Here is a 23004-nt window from a genome sequence, read left to right as displayed (position 1 = left end):
AAAATTCAAAGGGCTTATTAAGACTCTCCCTTTACAAAACTAAACCTCCAAATCAGGGGCCTTGTCTTACTGTGGAGCATTGCTATTCTGGTAAATACAGTCAAAAGACATTGGGACAATGCTGGACACAGAACACTACCCTGGTTGGAACAGGCTTTTGTTCTGGAAACACACATTTTAACCTTAGGAGTCATTTTCTGAGTCCTCCTGGTTCGGCCTGTGCGGTACAGCTAACCGCATTGTGGAGACGAGGGGAGGGGAAGATGCAGGGGGATAGACCTGTCTGAGAGGATGCTCCCATTGAGTTGTAAATGAGCTTGTAATTAGCTCTTACACATTAGCCATGAGGGAATTAAGAGTGTGTGTGTGTGTGTCATTGTGGGTTTTGTAACCCCTTTTCCTTCAAATAGGGGTAACGATGATAAGCAGATAATACTAATTACTTCTCCTCCCCAATTGCTTGTTAATTGTGCTTGGTGTGGATTTATACAGCAGGGTAATACCCCCAGTTCCTGCGTAGCACACCACAGTGCATGACCCCTGCTTTGTCTGCTGACAAAATCAACAAGTGCTTTTTTTTTTTTAAGAAAGAGAATATTACGCCAAGTAGGGATATATCCAAGTCATGCAAGTATAATTAGCTGGTTTTGTTGTTGTTTATGTGAAAAAACAAAGTTTTTTTTTCTCATTAGCAGCTTGCCAAAGAGATTTTATTTTTTTTCTATGAATAATCTGAGAGGTCTTGTTTTAAGACTAAACTGGATTTCTGTATATTCAGAAAGAAAATGATTGTCAAATATTGTTTATCTGCTGTAGACAGTAGAACTGAGGGATACTTGTTATCTGTACTCAAAAGACCGATGATTTAATCAGGTTGGAAGTATTCAACGTGTGACCACACTGTGAGAAAAATAATTAATGCTGGAAATCAAAACAGGTTTATTTGTGGTGTATATTTGCTATCTAATTTAAAGAAAAGTATAATCAAGCTTTTTGTCTCACCCTTTGCCCCCCCCTACTCTTCTACAAACACATCATCTGTTCATCAACCATCTTATTATTCGTCTTATTCTAACGGCTTGAGTGTGCTTAAGCAGATTTTGATTCAGTCTGCTCTTAAAAATGTTAAACAGATTGGGAGGTGGGGCGGCGGGGGGTGGACTCTTTCCAATGAAGGTAAATGTTTGTCTAGGCGAGAGCAAGTCTGCTTGGCGGTGGAGGTGCAACGTGTCTAAAACTTGGAAGAGTTAGATTAAACGGCAGCATGATCTTCACTGAGCTCATTTCTCCTCTTCTGTGCCAAACAGTGTTACTAACACACACACACACACGCGCGCGACACAGCTTGTCCCCTTCGTTTTGTTAACCCACTGCCCCACTGGTGAATTTAATCTAGTCTTAGGATCCAACAGGCATCAATTGATTCCCAACTGTTTGAACAATAACCCTGCAGGTTTCTATGCCTCCTACTTGAAACTCTGATTATAATTTGTCATCAACACAATCAACTGCATTTACAAAACAATAACAATGCTCATAATACCTGAATTCTCGACAGATTTCTACAACAGGTTGTTTTTTTTCCATTCGTTTTAAACCAGACAAACCTTCACCTGACTGCAACCTTTGCTCAAAGCCTTAATCACTCTGGAAATAATCTATATCTGGCTTCAGGGTTGCCTGTTGCAAAATAAATGTCACCTCCACACTGATATTGTTGGGAGCACATTTGGTTCCCTTTAGGCTAATTTGGGTAAATGAACTGTAACCTGTTTGTGCATTAGCCAACAGATGCTTACAGGATCTGTTGTCTGATTAATAGGAAAATTGTCCTTAGACTGATTAATGAGCTACTGAGATAAGAAGGACTGAACCAGTTTGCAGATTAATAACATGGTGTCCTGACTTGCTCTGTATGGACGTCCAGAGGCGTTCCCAGTTTGAACTGGTGTGATGAGGGGTCACAGGGGATAGCCTATCTGTAACCCATGTCTGCTTTAATTACATGGGTGTTAGCTGGCAGGAGGGGCTTTATATCCCAACATTTACCCTTGGGCAAATGTCAAGAAAACATACTTGGTCAATTATGCAAAATATTATTTAACAGGATTCTTTTAAGTTCTCAACTTTTTAAGAAATCAGCTGCCTCTAAACTTTCTGCCTCTTGTTCTTTTTAGTGTTTTTCCCTCTTTCTTCACACATTTTCTTCCCTCCATCATCTGTTCCTAAGATGGACATTTATCTCCTAAAGATCAGACCTTTTAAATAATCTTTCCTCACTTGTTTGCTCACTGCAGTCATCCTGGCAGTCAGTGTATCCTCAGGCTAAGCCAAACAAGCTGATCAGCCAGGCACCTCTGTACACACTACCCCCCACTAAGAGGCTAATGGCCAGGATGTATAATCCTTCTCAAAACAACCACAGAGATGCTAATTGTATCTGGCTATAAATAAGAGCAACTGCTTGTCCTCTTTCTTCATTTGTCTCTACTCTTGCCTGTAATGGTGGAGCCAACAGTGTCTTCCCAGAAGTACTCGCACCTAAATACCAGGAGAGGCTGCTGAAGTTGTGGCGAAACCTTTCCAACAGGTCCAAGGAGCTTCACACACGGATATACCATCCCATGTGGGTTGTGAACACATCTCAGCTGAGCTACCGAGAAGCGACGAGGTGAGATGTTCCCACTGCCGATGTTCACGCCCGACCAGGTCGCCCGGGTGTGCGAGAACCTGGAGGAGACCGGGGACATCGAGCGCCTGGGTCGGTTCCTCTGGTCGCTGCCTGCCGCCGTGCCCGGCTCTGCGGGGGAGGCGCTCAACCGGCACGAGTCTGTGATGCGAGCGAGAGCGCTGGTCGCCTTCCACACCGGGAACTTCGAGGCGCTTTATCAGATCCTCCAGAGCCACAGGTTTACCCGCGAGTCGCATGCCAAGCTGCAAGACCTCTGGCTGGATGCGCACTACAGAGAGGCGGAAAGACTGAGAGGGCGGCCGCTGGGTCCGGTGGAGAAGTATCGGATCAGGAAGAAGTTTCCGTTGCCCCGCACCATTTGGGATGGCGAGCAAAAGACGCACTGCTTTAAGGTAAAAACTTACACTGACATTGTACACTTACGACAAAGATGTTCAACTCATCAATCTCTTGTCTCTCCACAAAATTAGAAGAAAACAATGGGCATGTAGAGAGCACAAACATTAAGCGGATATTTTAAAAACAAAGTTTTTCTTGGACACCAGTGCAGATAATTTTTTCTCTGACTTTGAGATCAAACAGGCTTGACTTTGAGCTCTTAAGATGGTCAGAGCCACCCTCATCCTTCGACCTGCACGTCTAAACTACTGTTGCATAAGTATGCTCCATCTCAGTGGTTCCCTAAGCTGGAGTTGCAAATCAACCATCAACTGTGAGGTCTTGTAAATCCTTCTTGGAAATACTGCTAAATATCAAGAGTTTAGCAGAATCAAATCAAAACGGTAAAATAGCAACTATGTTGTAGATGCTACAAGAAATAAAAACAATACTGACAAACAGAGAAAAAATATGTTTTAGTTGTTTCTGTGGTCATTTTAACTGTTCATTTGACTTACTAGCAACGGTTTCACATTCTAGCAATGGCTCTGGTTATTTTGTGTGACGGAAAAACGAAAGTTACTTTATCTAACATCTTCATATTTTAAAGTACTTTGTATAATGTCAGATGAACTCAGAAGCCAAGCTTTTATCATTGCTTTTTGTGCATTAAACTTGTCTTTGACATATAAAAAAAAACTATATAGTGGAATTTATTTTAATTTGTTGAAAAAACTAAATAATTCTCATTCATCTTTCTTCCATAAAGGAATTCAACTTTTCAGACTGCAATTTTGATCACGTTTGTATTCTTCTGTACAAACGTCTTCTTAAAACATTCTCTGTCACTAGAATATTTTTCACATTTCCTAAAATATTCTCAATAATTCTAGATATAATATAAAATTAAAATATTCTTTTAAACTACTAAAGCCTTTGGGTATATTTTATGCTAATTACAAAAAATATCAGATTAAAATAAATTGCTTCAACAGCATGTTAGAGGAAAGAGAGCGTGAACTTTGCCTCCATATTTGTGTGCATGAGCTCCCTCTTGTGGCCAGTGCTCATAATCGTATAATCTTTAATTCCAAACCTCCGTGGGGATGACCAGTCTGTCCTCTTATTAAGCCCCTTAGCATGATCCAATTTAGTAGATATACATGGTCATGTATACGTCAACTGTAAACAGTGTTTATCTGTTTATAAGTCCAGTCTAATCTGTTCAAAGACCGCATCATACAAGAGGGACAAGCCAGTTTTATTAGAGACTAAAAAGTAAGGATTGAAGATGAAATGTCTCCCATTTTTCTCCAGGAACGGACTCGGAGCTTGTTGAGAGAGTGGTATCTCCAAGATCCCTACCCCAACCCGTCCAGGAAACGCCACTTGGCCCAGGCCACGGGTCTCACGCCTACACAAGTCGGTAACTGGTTCAAGAACCGCCGCCAAAGAGACCGCGCCGCATCGGCAAAAAACAGGCAGGTTCCCACATCATTTTAAAGAGAGGAACACTAGAGTGGTAATTTCCTAAATACTAAATGTTGAGGGGGAAAGGGGGTGCTTCCATTTAAACTGAGGAGAGGTACTTTAACTAATTTCTGTCCCCCACCTCAGGCTTCAACAGGATCCGTCCGTCCTGCCGTCGGAAGGCTCCACTGACGGCGCCCTGCAAGAGCGGCACCCCCACCCCCACCTGCTGCCTACTTCCCCTCGCCACCTCGGCAGCCCAGAGGCAAGCGACTGCAGCACAGAGACTGAGCGCAGAGGGACGGGGGCGTCTACACCAGAGATCTCCGTCAGCAGCGACGGCGAGTTTGAGTCTTGAGATGATAATTTTTATTTTTTTTTATACGGGTACAAAAACAGAACATTATAGACGGTGAGGCGATGGACATACTACAACTGCTTAAACAGAGAAGAAAAGCGGCGGGGGAACTTCTGCCTCTGAACAGACTTTGTACAAGGAATTATGCACTTAAGAAAAGCACTGAGAAGGGCGCTGGTCATTTCGCCCCTTTACTATGTTGTACTTTTTCATTTTTGGTCTTTTTCTGGCAGGAAAACAAGGCGTCTGCCACGGGACGCTTCGTGCCGATGGAATTCATTTATACCGGTTCCAGGGACATTTTAAACCCACTTTCACAACTAAATGATTAAAAAAAATGTACTGCAATTTACTTACAGGCAAATATATGGAAATGAGGTTATGTGACACTGTCGATATTATTTACCAGCAGAAGTTTGTTCACATTTATTACGGTTTGAGGCGAGGTGATAATTCAGCTGCTTTTGTAAGAGTCAAAAAGACCACATGGCATTCAGGACAAGGTGTAAATTTTACATTTTTAAAATGAATACCTATTTATCTGATAGATTATTACCAAGTGGAATAAACAGATAAGCAATGGTTGAAATTATGTCTTCTAAAATAGATTGTTTACATGTAAGCTGGCAAAGGGGCAAACTGAACCTGGAGCCCAATGAAACCCATAAGCTTGGTTGTTGTTGTGTAGAATGATAAACAACTACTGGCTGATGATGGACAGTATGATTAAGTCTTGGGTACAGATTTTAGAGCTAATCCTAATGTTCGTTAGCTCATGTGAATATTAGTATTGTTATGTTTGTTTTTTTTACTGTTTCAAATAAATCTGTAAATATAAATGATCTTGTAATAGTTTGAAGGGAATCAGCATGCATTTGTGTGGAAATTGTGAAAAAAACTATAAGAACAATGCCTTGTGTAGGCTTTAGCTGTATGTCACCATGGACAATAATGAATTAATACTTATGTGCCCTTACAGATTTAAAGTGGTGTAAAACCATACATTGTCAGCGGTACACTAATGTTTATGTGTGTCTCATTGTTGTCTTCTACTGCACTGGTTAAAATGTGAGTGCAAACATCGTCATTCGACTCTTTTCACTGCCTTAAATGGAGCTAAGGGCATTCTTATAACACAGGTTGTGAGTCTATGCAAACTGTCTGTGACTACAACACGCCTGTTAGAGCACAAACTATTTCAACTACAGCCATTTTACCTGTTCACCTTTCCTGCTGTCCCTCAATGGAAGATGCTGTCAGAGGTTTCCAAGCTGCTTCGAGTTCAAAGTTTGGGCTACACACACTGGTTCTTTTCTCTATGTGCCTAATGCATTTCAGAACAGTAAAAGCTAATCAAATGTGTCTTCGTTAACACTCTCGCAGGCCTGCTGTCTGACATAACTTTCTTACAACTATCATTTCTCACAACGTTTCTGTAATTCAGTGAAAATGTGTATTTTGTAAATGTTTTGTGCGAATAAGTAAAACTATTTTTATCCAACGTGGTCATGAGTTTTTGTACGTAAAAAGCTGCCAGCAGTATGTTGGAAGTGTAACGTAGCATAATGTAAAATATAACGCAACATCATTATGGATCTAAACACGTGTTAGCAAAATTTATTTTAATAAAATTTGTTGAAGTTAAAAAAAATGCAACCTGAAAATGTATAATTATAAAATATATACGTTTTTTCAAAAGAATATCATTTTGAGCCAGAATATTCTAAGTATTTAAATATTTTGTGTGAATTCAAGTCACAACTCTAAATTTTTAGGAATTTTTTAATGTAAATGATCACAAATTGCTTTTTTTTTTATATAAAAACATTTTATATAAGAACCTTTCTTTGAAGTTTTAACCTTACTCATAAAATCTGTGGTTATGTTTTTGACAGCATAACTATAATAAATACAAAAGATTTTAACAGCATGATATAAATTGTTTTTTTAATTTAGCCTGACTCTGAAATTTGTTTTGTATTATTTCAACTAAATATTGGTGAATTTGTTAAATAACATTCATTTCTCTTTGGAATCAATAAAGTATTTTTGAACTGAACTAAAATTGAATCAGAATTCAAAATCATTTGAATGCACATTTGTTTTGCAAATCTTAAATGACTATACTAAACTAAGAATTGTTTCAATAAAAGTAAAATAATTTCCAATAAATTTGTCTAAGGCAAAAGTATAAAGCGTAACAAAAGCAACTTAGCTCTTGTTTGACACATCTCGAGTAAATTTAAAAAGCGATACTGTTGTAGTAAGTGTTAATACTACAGAACAGCAGCGTTAAGCTATTTTGTAACAACGCGTTTTTATGACCCTTATAACTTCATCGAACAGCTGACGAAAAAAAGTTATTACCTGTTTCTGACGACATTTTTATTCCATTTTAGCAACACTTCTGACTCTTTTGACACTGCAGCAGTCCCAAAGATGGCGCCCGGTTTCTTTCCCAGGTACACTACGGCCAAAAGACGAAAAAACGGTTACCATTTTGGAAAAGGCACGCTTACCGAACTTAACAAAAAACAATGAATAATAATCAAATGCGGTTCATTTGTTACCATGAAGTTGAAAACGAGCTGTCCGTTTGGTGGATCCGGACGGTAACTTCACAAATCCGCCATTACTACGAAGTTTAATTGCAAAGCTGAAATTTTCTGCCTTAATAAGGCGCATTACTGCATCTCACCGCCAGAGGGCTGCATAATAACCTTATTTGTGTTCATCTCGGTTTTTGTATAGTTTGGCATCTTTATGAGGACGAGTCCGTTTACATATTTTCACCTCGGTAAATATGTAAACAGATGTGTGATTTAACTAATTTATTGATTTATATTTTTGTTGCACCTCCTCTGGATTTCATGATAAACTAGAAATTTAATTGAACTGGGTCAAATATTATTATATTATTCAGTTCCATCATTGTCATTCTCCCAAAGCAGCAGATAAATTACTACTGCTAGATGAGCCTTTTCTTTCACACAATTCTTTTTTTAAATTTTCAGCTATGATCAGACTGTTTTCTGGTCACATCTCTTTTTCCTGAATAAAGGTTTTAACATTTTCTGATTACTTCAGTTCCAGCAGGAAGTCGAAATTGGACTAATAAAGTGTCAACAATTCCAGTGTCCACATGCTGATTTACTGTAGAGGTTGTATGACCAAATATTGTAGCTTATGTTCAGATTCAAAATCAAAGTTGTTGAGGATCAACAAACCTGTATAAATGGTAAATAATAATCTACTGCAGAGTCTGCAGAGTGGACCACAAAATGCTGAACTGATCCAAAAGGTCATTTGTGGAAGTTCTACTTTCATATACAAAACAAAACCTTTCCTGCTTCAACAAAAAATTTAAAACTCCACCCCTCCCCATCGTCCTTCGCCATAAAACGGGTGTTTTTACATTGTGTAACCCCACCCACGCTTCAAGAGCAGACTTCTGCCTGTACCTGTCAGTTGTGATCCCAGCTAAACTCATGCATGTTTACCTTAAATATTAAGCTTAATCAGGCTCTCGTCGGACAGGTGGGAGTATCTTGAACTGTTAGCGAAAGCATGGACAGCCAAGGGAGGAAGGTGGTGGTTTGTGACAATGGGACGGGGGTAAGTGCTTCAAACTCTTTCACACAGTAATCATCACAGATTTTTTTTCGTTTTGGCTTGATGCTGCATAGTCTTCACCTTTACACGTTATCCCAACATTGGTGATATTGTCATTCAAATCAGGTGTGCTGCATCTCTAACAGCGTTTTGATTTCTGGGTTTTCAGTCAAACAGATGCAGAAATCCTGCAGGGTGTGAAACTCGCATACTGCAGCCTTTTTGCATGAGTCTGGACTTGTCACTCCCGCTTTTACAAACATCCATAAATGGTTGTGATGGTTTGAAGGGAGCATGCAATTGGATGAAAAGCAGGAAGAAGTATGAGGTGTTAAAATGTTCAAAGGGTCACCCTAATATAACATTATGGGATTTGTATGTTTATTTTTAAGAATACTGGCAAATAAAATTCATACCAAGCTGTTGATCTACATTTTTTTTCTTATTTATTGATTTTATTTTGTTTTTTTTTATAGGAATGTGTTGCGTCTCTTCAGGCTAAGGAATTTGTGTTTGACTGAACAGACATGTTGAGACAGTAAAGTGAGAGGTTTAATCTTGATAGACCCTGTGGTTGATTTCATAGCATTTGAACACTCTGTGACTATTTATTTAAATACCTGCAGATACTTTTCCAATTGTGTGATTAAAAAAAAAAAATCAATTAATCTGAGTTCTGTATACACAAAGTCTGAGTTTTGGTTGACGTGCAGAAATGTGAGCTTCATTTGCACACACACCCGAAATGTACTCCAAGTTTCTTTTTCCACTTCCCCTGCACAGTTTGTCAAGTGTGGCTTTGCTGGGTCCAACTTCCCCGAGCACATTTTCCCAGCCATGGTGGGACGGCCAATCATACGGTCAGCCACCAAAGTGGGCAACATTGAGATTAAGGTGAGCTTAATTAAATAAAAATAAAAAGATGACATAATGTAAAAAAAAAAGAAAAAAAAAAAAGCTTTTTCATATTTCATCACATCACAACCTTCAGTGTATTTTATTGGGATTTTGTGAAATGTTGTGAAAAGAATACAAGTTTTCACTATTTTTGGCAATTAAAATTCTAAGTGTTTTTTTTAATTATTATTATTTAATCCTTTTTATTGTGAAAACCCTAAATAACTATGATCATAATGTGACAAAATGTAAAAAATAAAAATAAACTTTTGCATAATTACACATAGATAAGGAGGCACTCATTTAATGTAATTAATTTCCTGACCCTTTGCTAATCCAGCTCTGAAGCGTTTGATGGTTGAAACAATGCACACAGTTCATTTTATACACTAAGGTAACCTGTGATCATTAATCATTAAAGCCTTTAAACATCCTGATCCTGTCGGAACCGCAAAGGAGATAAATAGATCAAACTGAAGGGCAGATTACGTGTTTACTTGATACGTCTTCTAGTTTTACGCATTAAATTATATTTTGTGGATGTGAAATTGCTCGCTATAGAAAAATTGGAATCTATATTAAGAAAAATATCTCTTTAAGTTATCTTATCTCTTAATATATCAGTAAAAAAAAATGAAAGAAACTGAAACTTTTACATGTCTTGCAAGGAATACAGTAATCCCTGTACACTAGAAAAGACATTTCGAGTCTTACTGTCATGACTCTGACCTCTGTCACCAGGACCTGATGGTTGGGGATGAAGCCAGCGAGTGCCGCTCCATGCTGGAGGTGTCCTACCCCATGGAGAACGGCAAGGTGCGATGCTGGGAAGACATGCTGCACCTGTGGGACTATACCTTTGGCCCAGAGCGTCTCAACATCAGCCCATCAGAATGCAAGGTGATGACTACACCCAGAGGGCTGGTTATGGTTTTCACAGGACTTCTTTGAGCATAGTTAACATTATTTGTTGTTTTGAAGATCTTGCTGACTGAGCCACCCATGAATCCCACCAAGAACCGAGAGAAAATCGCTGAGGTCATGTTTGAAAAGTACCAGTTTCATGGGATTTACGTGGCGATTCAGGCTGTGCTCACACTCTACGCCCAGGGTACGTTTACCTCAAGTTCCCGCTTTTTAAGGCCGCATTATAAATTAATATCACCTGAATACTTTATGTTTGGTCTCATCCACCAGTGGACAGATTTTCAAGGTTTGACGTGTTTGTTCAGGTTTGCTTACTGGGGTGGTTGTAGACTCGGGAGACGGCGTAACCCACATCTGCCCGGTTTACGAAGGCTACTCTCTACCCCACCTCACGCGCAGGTTGGACATTGCAGGACGAGACATCACGCGCTACCTCATTAAGGTGAGACAATCAGAAAAATGTCATTCTTTCTATAGTACCATTAGTTTTGCTTTTACAAGTGATGCTTTATCCTTCCTTCAGCTCCTGCTACTGCGTGGCTATGTCTTCAATCACACGGCTGACTTTGAGACGGTGCGGATGTTGAAGGAGAAGCTCTGCTACGTTGGATACAACATTGAACAAGAGCAGCGCCTGGCCCTGGAGACCACCTTCCTGGTAGAGTCCTATATGGTACGTCTAGGAGCAACAGCCAAGAAGACATACTTTCAGGTTTTATGTTAATTGATAAAAGTTAAAAGTTTTCTTTTCCCCAAGAAAACTTGACAAGTCCAGTGTTAGGGATACTACGGCACTCTATCGGCGGCCAACCCTGTTTTTGAGTTTAAAACATATTTAAGTTGGCAGAGCATTTGAAAATATCACTATGTAGCTATGTGGTATTGGAAGACAGTACAGTACATAAACACCATATATAAAGTCTTAAAAAAAGGCAGACATATAAGAATACAATTGAAATCCATACAATTTTTTTGTATTTCACCGTAATTAATGTGGCATTCATTCACACTATTGAGTCCCACTTTTCTGGTTGCTCCGTAAATTTCGCCTCACTTCTTCTTCTGCAAACTTTGCTCTATTTTCACCATTCAACTTTTATACTATCCAGCTTGCTCTCCTAATGCCGACTATTTCTCTTGGTATTCATAACCTTCATACTTTTTGTAATATTCAGCTTTTTATGAATTTTTAACCCCATGGTGGAAACCGCGCCATCCTGTGGCAGAAATGAGAATTACAATATAAAATGTCTTGTGTTTCACAGCGGATGTTTTAGGTCCTGCCTATCAATGGCAATCAATCATCCAGTTCCAGGCCTGATGGAGGACACAAGGCAGCGGCCATTTTGAAGTTGGGCAGTTTAACAGCTTTTATGCTGTTTAACACCTGGGAATAATTTGACCTTTTGACGTAGTTTTTTTTAGTGCTGCATGTGGCATGTTTTTTGTAGTCACCGTGTAAACGATGCCTCCAAACAAATGTTGATATCTTACGAACCATAAAAGGTTTGGATTTCATTCACTGTAGTGAACCGGGCTTTTAGCAGAATGATTAAGTTAAAGTCAGGAGTTTTCTCTGCAGCCGAAGCATTTCTGTGTTTATGGGCGAGGCGGGTTTTGTCCCGCTACTGCGAGGACAATTACGATAATATAAATAGAAACAGTTTTTACAACGTCAACATCAGACCTACGTTTTTATTCACAAACCAGTGAATGAAAAAATATTCTTGCCCATAATTTGATCGTTAGAGGGCACAGATCCGCCTCCTCCTCACCATGGACCCGGAGTCTGAACAACATGGATGCAGAGAAACTTATTAGACTGAGGGCAGCCAGACTAGTTCATTTAGCTAAATTATTATATGTAGCTAAATATTATTGCTGAGGGACACAAGCAGGCTTTCTGACAAACTGATTAAAAAAATAATAAAAAATTGAAAATTTTTTTTTTTGAAAAAACAAAACAAAACAACAAACAAAAAATAATCTCAAAAAGGCACTAGGGCATCAAGAATAAAAGGGGCAGGGGCTCAAACCCCCTCTGCACATGCCTGCTGAAGTTAACATGCTGGCTGGTAAAGACAGGCTGTGGTTATTAAAATACATCTGAAACCTCAACCAGACACTTCGGCCTCTCTACATGTTCACATACTGACAATACTGTGTTGCTACTATGCTTCCAACCATTTCACCAAATAGACTCTGTGCCATCACTGCTACTGGTGTGTAAAAAAACTTGTAATAAATAAACATACCGCTTTAGTCTGGTGGGGGTGCAAGTAAAGCCTGGTGGCCCACCAGGCTTATAATGCGCTGGGGGAAACTCTGAACGTTTCCTGGCTGTTTAGGTTTTATTGGTCCGTGTGTTTGCTGCAGCTCCCCGATGGCCGGCAGATAAATGTAGGTGGAGAGCGATTTGGGGCTCCAGAAGCTCTTTTCCAGCCTCACCTCATCAACGTGGAAGGAGCTGGCGTGGCCGAGCTGCTCTTCAACACCATCCAGGCTGCAGACATTGACCTCAGGTCTGAGTCTCCCCTCTACAGCTGCCTTTGACAAACCAAAGAACTGATACTGACACATTTCCACTGTGCTTTGCCATGCAGGGCTGACTTCTACAAGCACATCGTCCTGTCAGGAGGGACCACCATGTATCCCGGCCTTCCCTCCAGGCTGGAAAGAGAGATCAAGCAACTCTATCTGGAGAGGGTGCTTGATGGAGACACCGAGAAGCTATCAGTAAGAATCCGAAGGGTATTAATGGCTGTAGAAAACCGGTGAACATCTGTGTTGATTCTTGAACAATATAACAAATACCCAATGGTACTGGTAGTCAAACTCATTTTCATTTAGGGGCCACATCACGATCAAGAATGTGAAATTCACAAAACTTTCTAACAAACTGCTGAAATATTAATAAATGTCTGTTTCTGCATTCAATAAGTACTTTTTAAAATACTTATAAAAAACAGACACCCAGTGTTTTCATGCCCATACCCTGACCCATACCTTTCTTCACTCTACTTTGCCCAGAAATTCAAGATCCGAATCGAGGACCCGCCCAGACGCAAGCACATGGTGTTCCTGGGCGGAGCTGTGCTGGCCAACATCATGAAAGACAAGGACTCCTTCTGGCTCAGCCTGGAGGAGTACAGGGAGAAGGGCGTGGGCGTTCTGCAAAAGCTGGGAGGAGGAATCCGATGAAACAATTACAACAGAAAAGATAGAGAAAAACCAATGTATGAACTAATGCCAATTTTGTTATTTCATCAAAAAGATTGCCCAATTATTGCCTTTTCCTCTTCTCTGTTCATAAAAACAGTGAGCTTTATTCTACTGCTTCTTTGACCATAAACGCTGTAAAGCAAGCAATCAACTGGATTTTATAAATTTTATTACTAAACCAGACATTTTTGTTTTCTTGGTTTACACAGCATCATCTATTTATTGGTCCCTCATTTTTTTGGGCCTATTTATAAATGTACAAACAAAAAGTTGAATATGAAAACAAGTATCTTCCTGTAGAGGATAAAAATAACTGATAAAATCATCACAAACATAAATTCATATGGAAATTAACCAAATGGATTGACTCAGTTGGCCTTACAGACACATTTTTCTGCGACCACTTACCCCATAAAAACAAATAACTGAGTCTGAATTGTGAATCACACATTTTCACTTGTTCTTTGCAAACACTTTGGAGAAAACATGTACTTGTATTGGGAAGTGGATGCCTTCCATGGCCATAAGATGACAAAATGAATAAAAAATAAATATTTCTAACATTTCTAAGATGTTAACAGTGATCAAGCTAACTTTGTTTGCCAAAGAGAAATCCAAGACGAATGATTTGGAAAAGATACTCATTTGAAAAAATAATATAAAATATTAAATAATATATGAGTGTTCATTTTAGCTTTTTTCTTTTCTTTAAAACATCTGCATACAGCTATTTGCTTTAGTGTTGTCGCTTCAGCCTCAGCAGCTAGTGTTTTAATGAGATGCTATCAAATAAATTTTATAGGACAAAAATTACATGATGATCTATTAAATTGTTTAATGTAAATCCCCCCTAAGGTTAGAATAATTAAGGACGAGGTTAAAAGACTGATTGGATTTTGCTGCCGCCTAGTGGTGATTGAGATTATTCAAGACAAAATCCTTTCTGGAAGCACATGGCGCTGGTACAGATATTGCAATCTTTATTGCGATACTGCATTACCTGACAAAATACAGTCATGTGTGTGTTGTTGTTTTTACATTGAAAAGAATCGGTGAGCTCCCACAGTAAACACATGCTCCAAACACACACGCATACACACCCGCCCACACACTCGCATACACACACAGATCAATCTCCACGTTGAATGAGAAAGCATGCAACAATGTTCACATCATAGCTCTCAAAAACAAACCTTCTCAGTCGGATTAAAAACTCCAGATATGTTGAAAATCTGCACTTTCATTTCCACACAACAAACTGAACAATTTCAATTTAGCTTTAAATTCACAATATGATAGATATATATATATATTTGAAAGTGACACTGAGTCAAACAGTCTGTTGGCATTGATGACTTGCAGCAGGAGTCCCAGAAGCTGGTGAGGAGGACATTTACATTCTTCCAGTCCTCATGAGGTCCTGATTTGTTTGTCAGAACACAATACTTCATCTTACACTTAGGCCAAGAGAAACAACACAACTCAGAGCAGATTTAAACAAAAAAAAAATGGAATCAATGCAGGAAAAATATTGTTTAATACATTCACAACTAAATTGATCAATTTGTTGCAGGTTGGGACTTTTTTTTTTCCCTGATCAAATTTTGGCCCCAGCTACAACCTTTACCATTTTCTAACCCATTAACAAGGCTGTAATGTCAAGATTTCACCAGCAGGTGGCAGTAATGTTGAAGTAATTATTTGAAAAATCAAAAGAAGGAGATCCTGAGCGTGGCTAAAGAAGTGCGAGGCTAAAGGTCTCTGTAAGACATGATAGATTTGTTCGCTTCATAGATTTAGAAAGAAAAGTAACAATGTTTACATTTCATACTTCGCAAGACACTGAAGTGCAGAAGTCAAGTGTAGGGACTACTGCAAATTTCTGACCAATAGTTGTCTGTCACCAAAGTAGGAAACAAAATTCTGCTCAAATAATTGAGAACAAGCTGTAAGAACTCCAGGGCTGCGGAGAAATAATTGAATTATTGATTTCCTGAAACCCTTGGAGAGGGAACAAATTTCTCTGAGAATGTTCAAGGCTTTAAGGCTTCTTCTCTAAAGTTCGGCACTTGGCCAGAAATTTGAAACGGGCATTGTTAACGCAAAGCAACACTTCTGCTGGTGTCGACTTATCACGTAGTTTGATGAGGATGCAATTTCCAGACCAGAAAGAAAGTCGTTCTTGATCCAGCCATCTTGGGTAAAATTATTTATTTGTTTCTTGTGTTTCATTCTCCCCCAAAGATTTCAACTGCAGAAGTCCACACTTGGGAGAAGTAGACATATTTACATTTGTCCTTTTCCCAATTAACCATACCCACTTTGAATTTCTGACCAATTGCTATCAGACATTATATGAGTCAAGAAGTTAGGCCTAGATGATGTGTCAAGAAGAAACTGAGCGAAAAAGAAAGAAGTCATCTTTTTTGTCTGTGGGAGAGAGAACAAATCTCTTGCAGAGTACATTCTTGCCTTTAAGGTTCTCTCAAAAACTATTCCACTGGTTTTAAGCACAGATACCCAAATAGGGACGTGTGCAAGTGGGCTTCAAACACCAGTATACATAGACCAGTTTCTAAAACTCTGCATTTTAATGAGTCACGTTCAAATTCTCTGTTGTTTTCCCAAAATATGATGGGACTAGGTAGGACTGGTGTATTTATTTATTGGTATCAAAGGGAAAAATATATCATGTTAAGAATTGTGATTTAAGGTGGAAACAATGAATGCCAATGTTGGCATACCTCAAAAAGAGACGTATGCTTCGGATTATAACTTTTTCAAGACCATACTTTTCACGGTTGGTTGCATGAGTGTCGATAAACGACAAAACATTAAAATAAATAAATTATTGAACACGAGCACTGTGTGGTATTTAACTGTACTGCTGCCTTACGACCTACTGGTGCACTGAATTAGGCAAAAAGCCTGTCAGGAATGCTTAAATGTTTTTGAACTACTTTTATCATTATTGCAGCAAATTTAAGCAATTGTTACAAAATTTTAGGTCCGTATTACCTTTCTCTAGCGAAGAGATGCAAAAGAATAAGACAAAATATTAGTTTGGCAAAAATATCCAGGTTAGTATGGAGAGGATCTTAAAAAAAAAACAAAAAAACTGAAGCTTTTCTGCCACCTTCCTCCCACTTTCTCGTTATTCCACCAGCAAAAAACCCATGTGAGAAACTGAAAACAAGGAGGGGAGTCTGTGCCTTCGCTCCAACAGGCAAGCATAAAGCCACCTCTGTGGGAGACTCTTCTACACAGCTGATTTCAAATCTCATTTCTTTCAAAAACCCTGATGATGCATGTTCTGTCACTTTGGTACTGCAGTTTGGTCTTGGCCGTAGCACGTCTCACTTTTGTGTGAGGCCATATTTCAGGGAACCACAGAAAAGGTCGCATCCCCCACCCGAGAAACATCTGCAGATTTTTGCACAGAAACTGAAGCAATAATACATCCAAGTGTCTTTAAGACTTAGCCCAGACTTACAACGTGAAAGGGTTACATCACCACGGTGGACAATTTGCCTCCCTACGTGCGTACAGGAAGTGTTTTTCTGTTTCCAGGCAACAGCAGTCTCACAGAATTTGTGTTCTTTGGATTCGAGCCTCGGCGTCTCTTAATGATGTAATCCCTTCATGGTACAACTCTGGGTTCATGTTGCAGAAAAAAAAACAAAACAATCAAATCCATTTATTACACATTTTCCTTGTCACAAAATAGCACACTCCTTTTAACACAAGCAGCCTCAATGCGTGGCACAACTTTCAGCAAGTTGTCTCTGCTTTTTGCTCTGGTCCGTTCAGGATCAGGACGGAGGATCAGGACCGTCGCTTTTCACGACGAGTCCCGACCCGTGACGAGGCACAGCGCACCGCGGGAGAGAGGAGACACAGAGAGAGAGTAAGAGACAGAGAAAAACACCAACCATCCATCCATCTCCCCCTCCCACTCCTCCTCCTCCTGCTGCTTCCTCTGTGCCTCCCACTCACTCCTCGCACACCGACTCGCTCAGGTCCACGGCACCACCTCTGGTGAGCCGCCGCATCTTGCTGAAGTCGTGGTCGGTCCTCAGGTAGGAGAGCGAGGGCCCCCCCTCGCTGTGGCTGGCCAGGTCCTGGGGCTGGGCCTGGGGCGGCAGGGCCCTCATCTCGCCGCCGCTGCGCCAGAACAGTGTGTATTGCTGCGGGTCGGACACTCCGAACGTGGAGGCGCACAGCTGCGCCAGGGCCTGGCTGGTCTCGCCGGCTCTCCACTGCAACGTCCGCACGGCACTCCGCTCCCCGTCCTGGAACAGTATCCGAACGCACCTCTGCAGGTGGGGGGAGAAGGAGAGGAGAGATGGACGGATAGAGAAAGAGAGAGAAACACGAGTGAACGCGTTTTGTGTGTTGATGACAAACAGAGGTCAAGAGGCTTATGGAGTGAGGGCATTAGAGGGGGAGGAGTGAGGGATGAGAACGGCGAAAGCTGCAGGAAACGAGACGAAATGAGGCGCATAAAAGAAACAGCCTCTAAAACAAAGCTCCTGCTTCCCACACACAGTCAGCCGGGTCGAAAAGCTTTATATAAACTTCATCTTTCGTGGAGCTGCTCTTTTACCCGCCGCTAACTCACGCACATTAATCCCACAAGAGCTCCATCCCAACTTTCCCAAAGTTTCCCTCTGAGCCAAACCGATCAAGGCAATCAAGCACGAAACTAAACAAGCTTCTGCACCAACAATTGCCACTCATCGAAAAACGCACTTTAGCCATTATATAATGTCCGACTCAGCCACCTACAGACGCCCTCACACCTCTCTGAACAGAGCCCACACACAAAAGACATGGCATATAATCCCCTCACCAAACAGCCCAGTGTCGAGGAACCAGAGCAAATCCTCTTCTGTTCCACAAACACGCCGGCAATCCTGCAAACACTTCCAGCCACGAGAAAACACAAACGCACAAGTGGCTCCAAAGACAACCCCCAAACAGAACCAAGAGAAAACACAGTCAGGAATCGACAGTCAACAGGTCTTTCCGTCATCAAAACTCACAGAGTCACTGAGCTCCTCGCTGTCCGTGTGCATATTGTGTTTGCCTGCTTCGACGGGTAGATGCAGCTCGATAAATTTCATGTTATCTGACCGCCCACCTCTTCATAGCACTTGGCTCACTGATCCTCGCCTGTGTCAGTGGAAAATCTGGCTGCCGGGTGAGTTAGATGGGCTATTTGAAGCCAGGAGAAGCACCACGTGACGAGATCGAAACGTGGATGACAATGAATTCTTTTTTTTTTTCTTTTTTAAATGGCTTCTGGCGGACCTGCTACACCGACAAGAAGAGGTGATGAAAGGGAGAGTAGGCAAAAAAAAAAAAACGTCAGCAAGAGAGTGCTATAGCTTTAGGGAAAGTCCAGTCGTAAGCTGGCGGCTTCAGATCAAAGGGATTACCTCTGAAAAAAAAAAAAAAAATCTGAAAATCCTGTCTTACGTTTAAAAACCTTCAAGCATCCGTAAAAATAATTAGAACCTGATATGAAATTTCCGTCAAACGTGTGTGACTGCTTCGCTCCGGCTGCCACCGTCACAGATGTAGGACAATTAGATGATGCTGCCATCAGTGTAATTAATTACTGTGATGTCTGTGCCTTTGTGGATGGATTATCTTTTATTTTTTTCATGATGTTGTCTTTTGACCATTTAAAAGATGGCAGAACAGATTTGAAGTTGTACGCAATCTCTCTAAGGTTTTCTTTTCATAAAAAGGACACCTGGTTCAGTTGCAGTTTGGGTACTCCTGCTTATCCTTTTTCTTTTCTTAGAGAGTAAAGGGATTCTTGATTGGAGCCACTGAAAGAACTATTGTTACCATTAACTTTCTCTGTTTTTCTGCTTCTGTCATGAAAAGTACAGGATGGAGGATATTGCTTCCATTGAATTTGCATTCATTCTCTGTTTCCCCTTCCATAGAAAGTGACACTTGACTCGGTGCTTGTGTGTGTGTTTTTCTGGATGGAGTCAATGATGTCATTGATGTTTTGCTGCTGTTTCTATTAACTTTGTGTTGCTTTTTCAAAGAAAGTAGCCCAGGTTCACTGCCGTTGTGTTTTACTGAAAGTCAGTGAAGGTATTAACTTTGCTTTTTTTATTTTTATTGAAAGTATTTAGCCGTGCTTTTGTTTCTGGATGCAGCCGCTGACCTAGCTGTCGATGGAATTAACTTTATGCACTCTCATTCTCAGCTTTTCTCTTCATCTGTTGTGTTTACCTTCACGGGACGGGTTTGTTCATTGCCATTGAAAATAATCCTGGCTCAGCGACTCTGTGCTAAGCTATATTTATTTTTTATGGACTGAGTCACTAAAGAAAATCATTATTTTTTGTTTCCATGGCAAATAAATCTCGGACCAGTGCTTCTGTGTGTTTTTTTCTGGCCCCCCTTACCGCCGTCTGCCTGTCAATCATGGCAGACGACGGCTCACACCTAACTTGGTTCTTCTGGAGGTTTTCTTCCTGTTTATTCAGAGTCTTTCCTTCCCACTGCCACCACATGCTTTCTCAGCTGAAGGATTGCTGCAAAGTCACCGACTGGCTGCAATCAGTTGCGCTTAATTAGATTGATCAATTCAACTCAACGCGCTCTAATTGAATCTGAATTTGAACTTGATGGAAAGAATTGGATGCATTCTTTCCAATTTAAGCAATCAATGGATGGATCGATCGATCAATTTTAGGAGTTATTTGCTTATAAAACTGATGAAAGCTCAAACTAAGACTTGTAGTAATATTAGAGTATGTGGTTTCTGTTTTAGATGTCATCCGTCAGCAGCATTAAGAAATGCAACCACGTAAAGCAAATTAACTTCTTTGGTTCTGTCTTTATATGGTGATTTTTAGATGTTGTTTTCTTAAATCAACTTAGAATCTGAAGAAGCTAAAAAAATCAGCAATTGCAATTACTAGATGGAATAATTTGGAAACATGATACATAATAGAAACATGTATTAGGGAGAGACGAACCTAAACTGAGAGGCTAGCAAAAATCTCCCCAATTCAAGCCAGCATCCACACCTTTACTCAACAGTGAGTAAAAAGTACGTTACTCTGCGAGAGTGATAAATGGCAGCAGGACAAACTGTGAAATGGAAGCGTGTGTAATGATAGCAGAATAAATCCCTCCACAGCAAACCCACTACAATGAAAAGAGAGCCTGTGCCTACTTGGCTCTGCTGGGTTTCCTTTTGTTTCTGGGCCTCCAGGGTCCGTCTGCAGCTCCACTCCTTCAGAGCTTCCTGCACTTGTGGCGTCAGGCAGCCGGAGAACGGTTGATCCTGCTCCAGGCTCTGGATCAGACACAGGCTAGCATAGACGCTGGTCAGGTAGTACCCACCTGGAGGCAGAAAAAAAACAAAACAAAAAAAAACAGGTGGTGGGAGGAAAGAAAAGTATTTAGTGTGTATTGCAAGTGAAACAATGACTTTGACGATCAGCTACAACAGAGCTATTTCAGGCAACAGCTAAGTTATGACAGGGGTAATTATTCAGTGGCTAATGGTGCAGCAGCTGAAACCAGAAATGTGTATGTACTGAATAAAAAGACACATCCACCTTCTTTTTCTTCACTGTCTGAAGTCAAATCAGTCTAAACTTCTCCTGTTTTAGGTTGATATGAATCACCAAAATTATTGTTTATTTACTAAATATCACAATAATGAAAGAGAAGAGATTTATTTATTAATGTCTTCAAAAATCAGACGTTTACATGCATTTCCTCAGTATTATTTAGCAGCATTGCCTTTGAACTGTTGACTTGGGTCAAACCTTTTTGGTAATGGTTCATTTTCCTCTGTTTTTATTTTTATTATTATGGTTAGGTTGTTATTTTATTTCTTTTTGTTTAGCCTCTGTTCTGATTGTGCATTGTTGCTTATTCTCCATGTTAGGTTTGTTTATTTAAGCCCAGTTTATGTTCTCTGTGTTAATTAGTCTCAGTTCTCCTGCTTAGCATTCTCCCTACACAGCTGTTCCACATTACCCTGATTGAACTCCTCTGAATGCAGTGTCATTCTCTACTATTAGGTAAGAAAATACTTTTTTTCTTTCTTTTTTAAATATATTGGAAATTGAAAGCATTTTTGACAGTGATTGCCTCAGCCTATAAGCTCACTATGTTCCCATCTTCATGCTGTCTGTGCTCCATACTGTGATGTCCTTGGCCACTTTCAGGATTTTTATTTTTTACTTATTTACTTTATTTAACCTGTGCATACTCAGCAGTAGCCTTCATCTGCATTTTTGCCCTCCTAATTCCCAAAACTTAACAAACGCAGCCTCATTTCCCTCAGTTTTAGATCGCTGTTCCTGATTCAGCTACTGTTAAGATCCAAAACACATCCATGGAGGAGCTCCGGGGGAAAAATCACAGCTGACCAAAAATAAAATAAAGGTCCATCTCACATTTGAAAAAAACAAAAGACATCTGGATGATCTCCAAACAAGACGAAAGTAGAACATTTTAGGAACCTTTTGGAACGTGTCAATCCTGTTACATCTGCCATAAAACTGACACAGTATTTAAGAAAAGGAACATCGTATCGAGTCAAGCATCTCAGTGTGATGATACGAAAGCTAACGTAACAAACTTACAAATCATGACATCTTTGTTAGCAGGCAGGAGTTAAATGATTAAATAATTAAATTATTTCATCAAGCACTAAAAAGAGCAATTCAGAAAAGCAATCACCTTGTAAATGTGATCATTTTAAAGCTTTGTGTAGCGTGACACAGCTAAAATGCTGGCCTAAAAAGCAATATTTTATTAAAAGAAAACTCAGAGGACACATTGCTTATGAAAAATATGCTCACTGTTTGCAAAATTATTTGTGTTTGTGTTTACGAGAACATTTTACGTTGAATATTGTCAAGAGAAGTGGAGTTTTGATGACTACACTGAGCCCTCTGTGACAACTGAGGATGAAGAATCTGCATCTTCACATCCCAGACGAACATCTTCTCTTTCCAGGGGATGAGGACGGCGAACTGCAGGAGGGTGATGGACTCCCAGCATGTGAAAGGTCTGACCTCGTGGAGGGGGTGTCAAGAAAATCCGAGCTCATCCCACTTCCCCATGCTGGAGATTTTAGTTTAGCAGTAATAATAAATAAAGTTATCTTTAAAATGAATCACTCAAGTGACATCTAGGCCCATCAGTAGACTTAGGTGTCAATAAAATAAATCTGGTTGTGTGTGTTGTTTTTGTCTAAAGCAAACTTTGCTTTAATTCTACTTTTTTCTATCTAATCATAAGAAATCATAGTCAGTCAGAGAGAGTCATTAAACAGGAAAAGCAGGTTTCCTGGAAAAAGAGGAAGTAAGTTTCCAGCCTGCAGATTTATAAAAAATAGCTGAGACTATTCCTTATTTTAAAGCATGAAAGTTTTAAAGAATTAAATCTAAAC

General features: G+C 40.0%; 3 protein-coding genes across 4 annotated transcripts in view; 2 read left to right on the top strand and 1 right to left on the bottom strand.

Moving 5' to 3' along the window:
- Window positions 1-2496: 2496 nt before the first annotated feature.
- Window positions 2497-6385, top strand: six7 (SIX homeobox 7). Its single transcript, XM_032582271.1, has 3 exons — window positions 2497-3084; window positions 4388-4551; window positions 4688-6385. The coding sequence occupies exons 1-3, from the start codon at window positions 2677-2679 to the stop codon at window positions 4896-4898; spliced, it is 783 nt and encodes a 260-aa protein (XP_032438162.1). The 5' UTR covers window positions 2497-2676; the 3' UTR covers window positions 4899-6385.
- A 1934-nt stretch (window positions 6386-8319) lies between these two features.
- Window positions 8320-14772, top strand: LOC116732550 (actin-related protein 2). The gene is made up of 9 exons (XM_032582811.1): window positions 8320-8513; window positions 9294-9404; window positions 10149-10307; window positions 10389-10518; window positions 10640-10776; window positions 10858-11007; window positions 12711-12856; window positions 12938-13070; window positions 13365-14772. Exons 1-9 carry the CDS (start codon window positions 8466-8468, stop codon window positions 13533-13535), a joined length of 1185 nt encoding a protein of 394 aa, XP_032438702.1. The 5' UTR covers window positions 8320-8465; the 3' UTR covers window positions 13536-14772.
- Window positions 14773-16922: 2150 nt separating this feature from the next.
- Window positions 16923-23004, bottom strand: part of rin1b (Ras and Rab interactor 1b) — a 43991-nt gene continuing 37909 nt past the window's right edge. The window contains exons 10-11 of one of the 2 annotated variants that reach the window (XM_032582810.1): window positions 20767-20936; window positions 16923-17872 (exon numbers count right to left, since the gene is read on the bottom strand). In XM_032582810.1, coding sequence (XP_032438701.1) covers window positions 17549-17872; window positions 20767-20936 — 494 coding nt within the window. In that variant the 3' untranslated portion in view covers window positions 16923-17548. The remainder of the gene's footprint in view (window positions 17873-20766; window positions 20937-23004) is intronic. The other variant, XM_032582809.1, reaches the window with a different exon arrangement.

The sequence above is a fragment of the Xiphophorus hellerii genome, chromosome 14 (assembly GCF_003331165.1).
Source record: "Xiphophorus hellerii strain 12219 chromosome 14, Xiphophorus_hellerii-4.1, whole genome shotgun sequence".
Classification (NCBI taxonomy): domain Eukaryota; kingdom Metazoa; phylum Chordata; class Actinopteri; order Cyprinodontiformes; family Poeciliidae; genus Xiphophorus; species Xiphophorus hellerii.
This window is presented reverse-complemented; position numbering and strand designations above follow the sequence as displayed.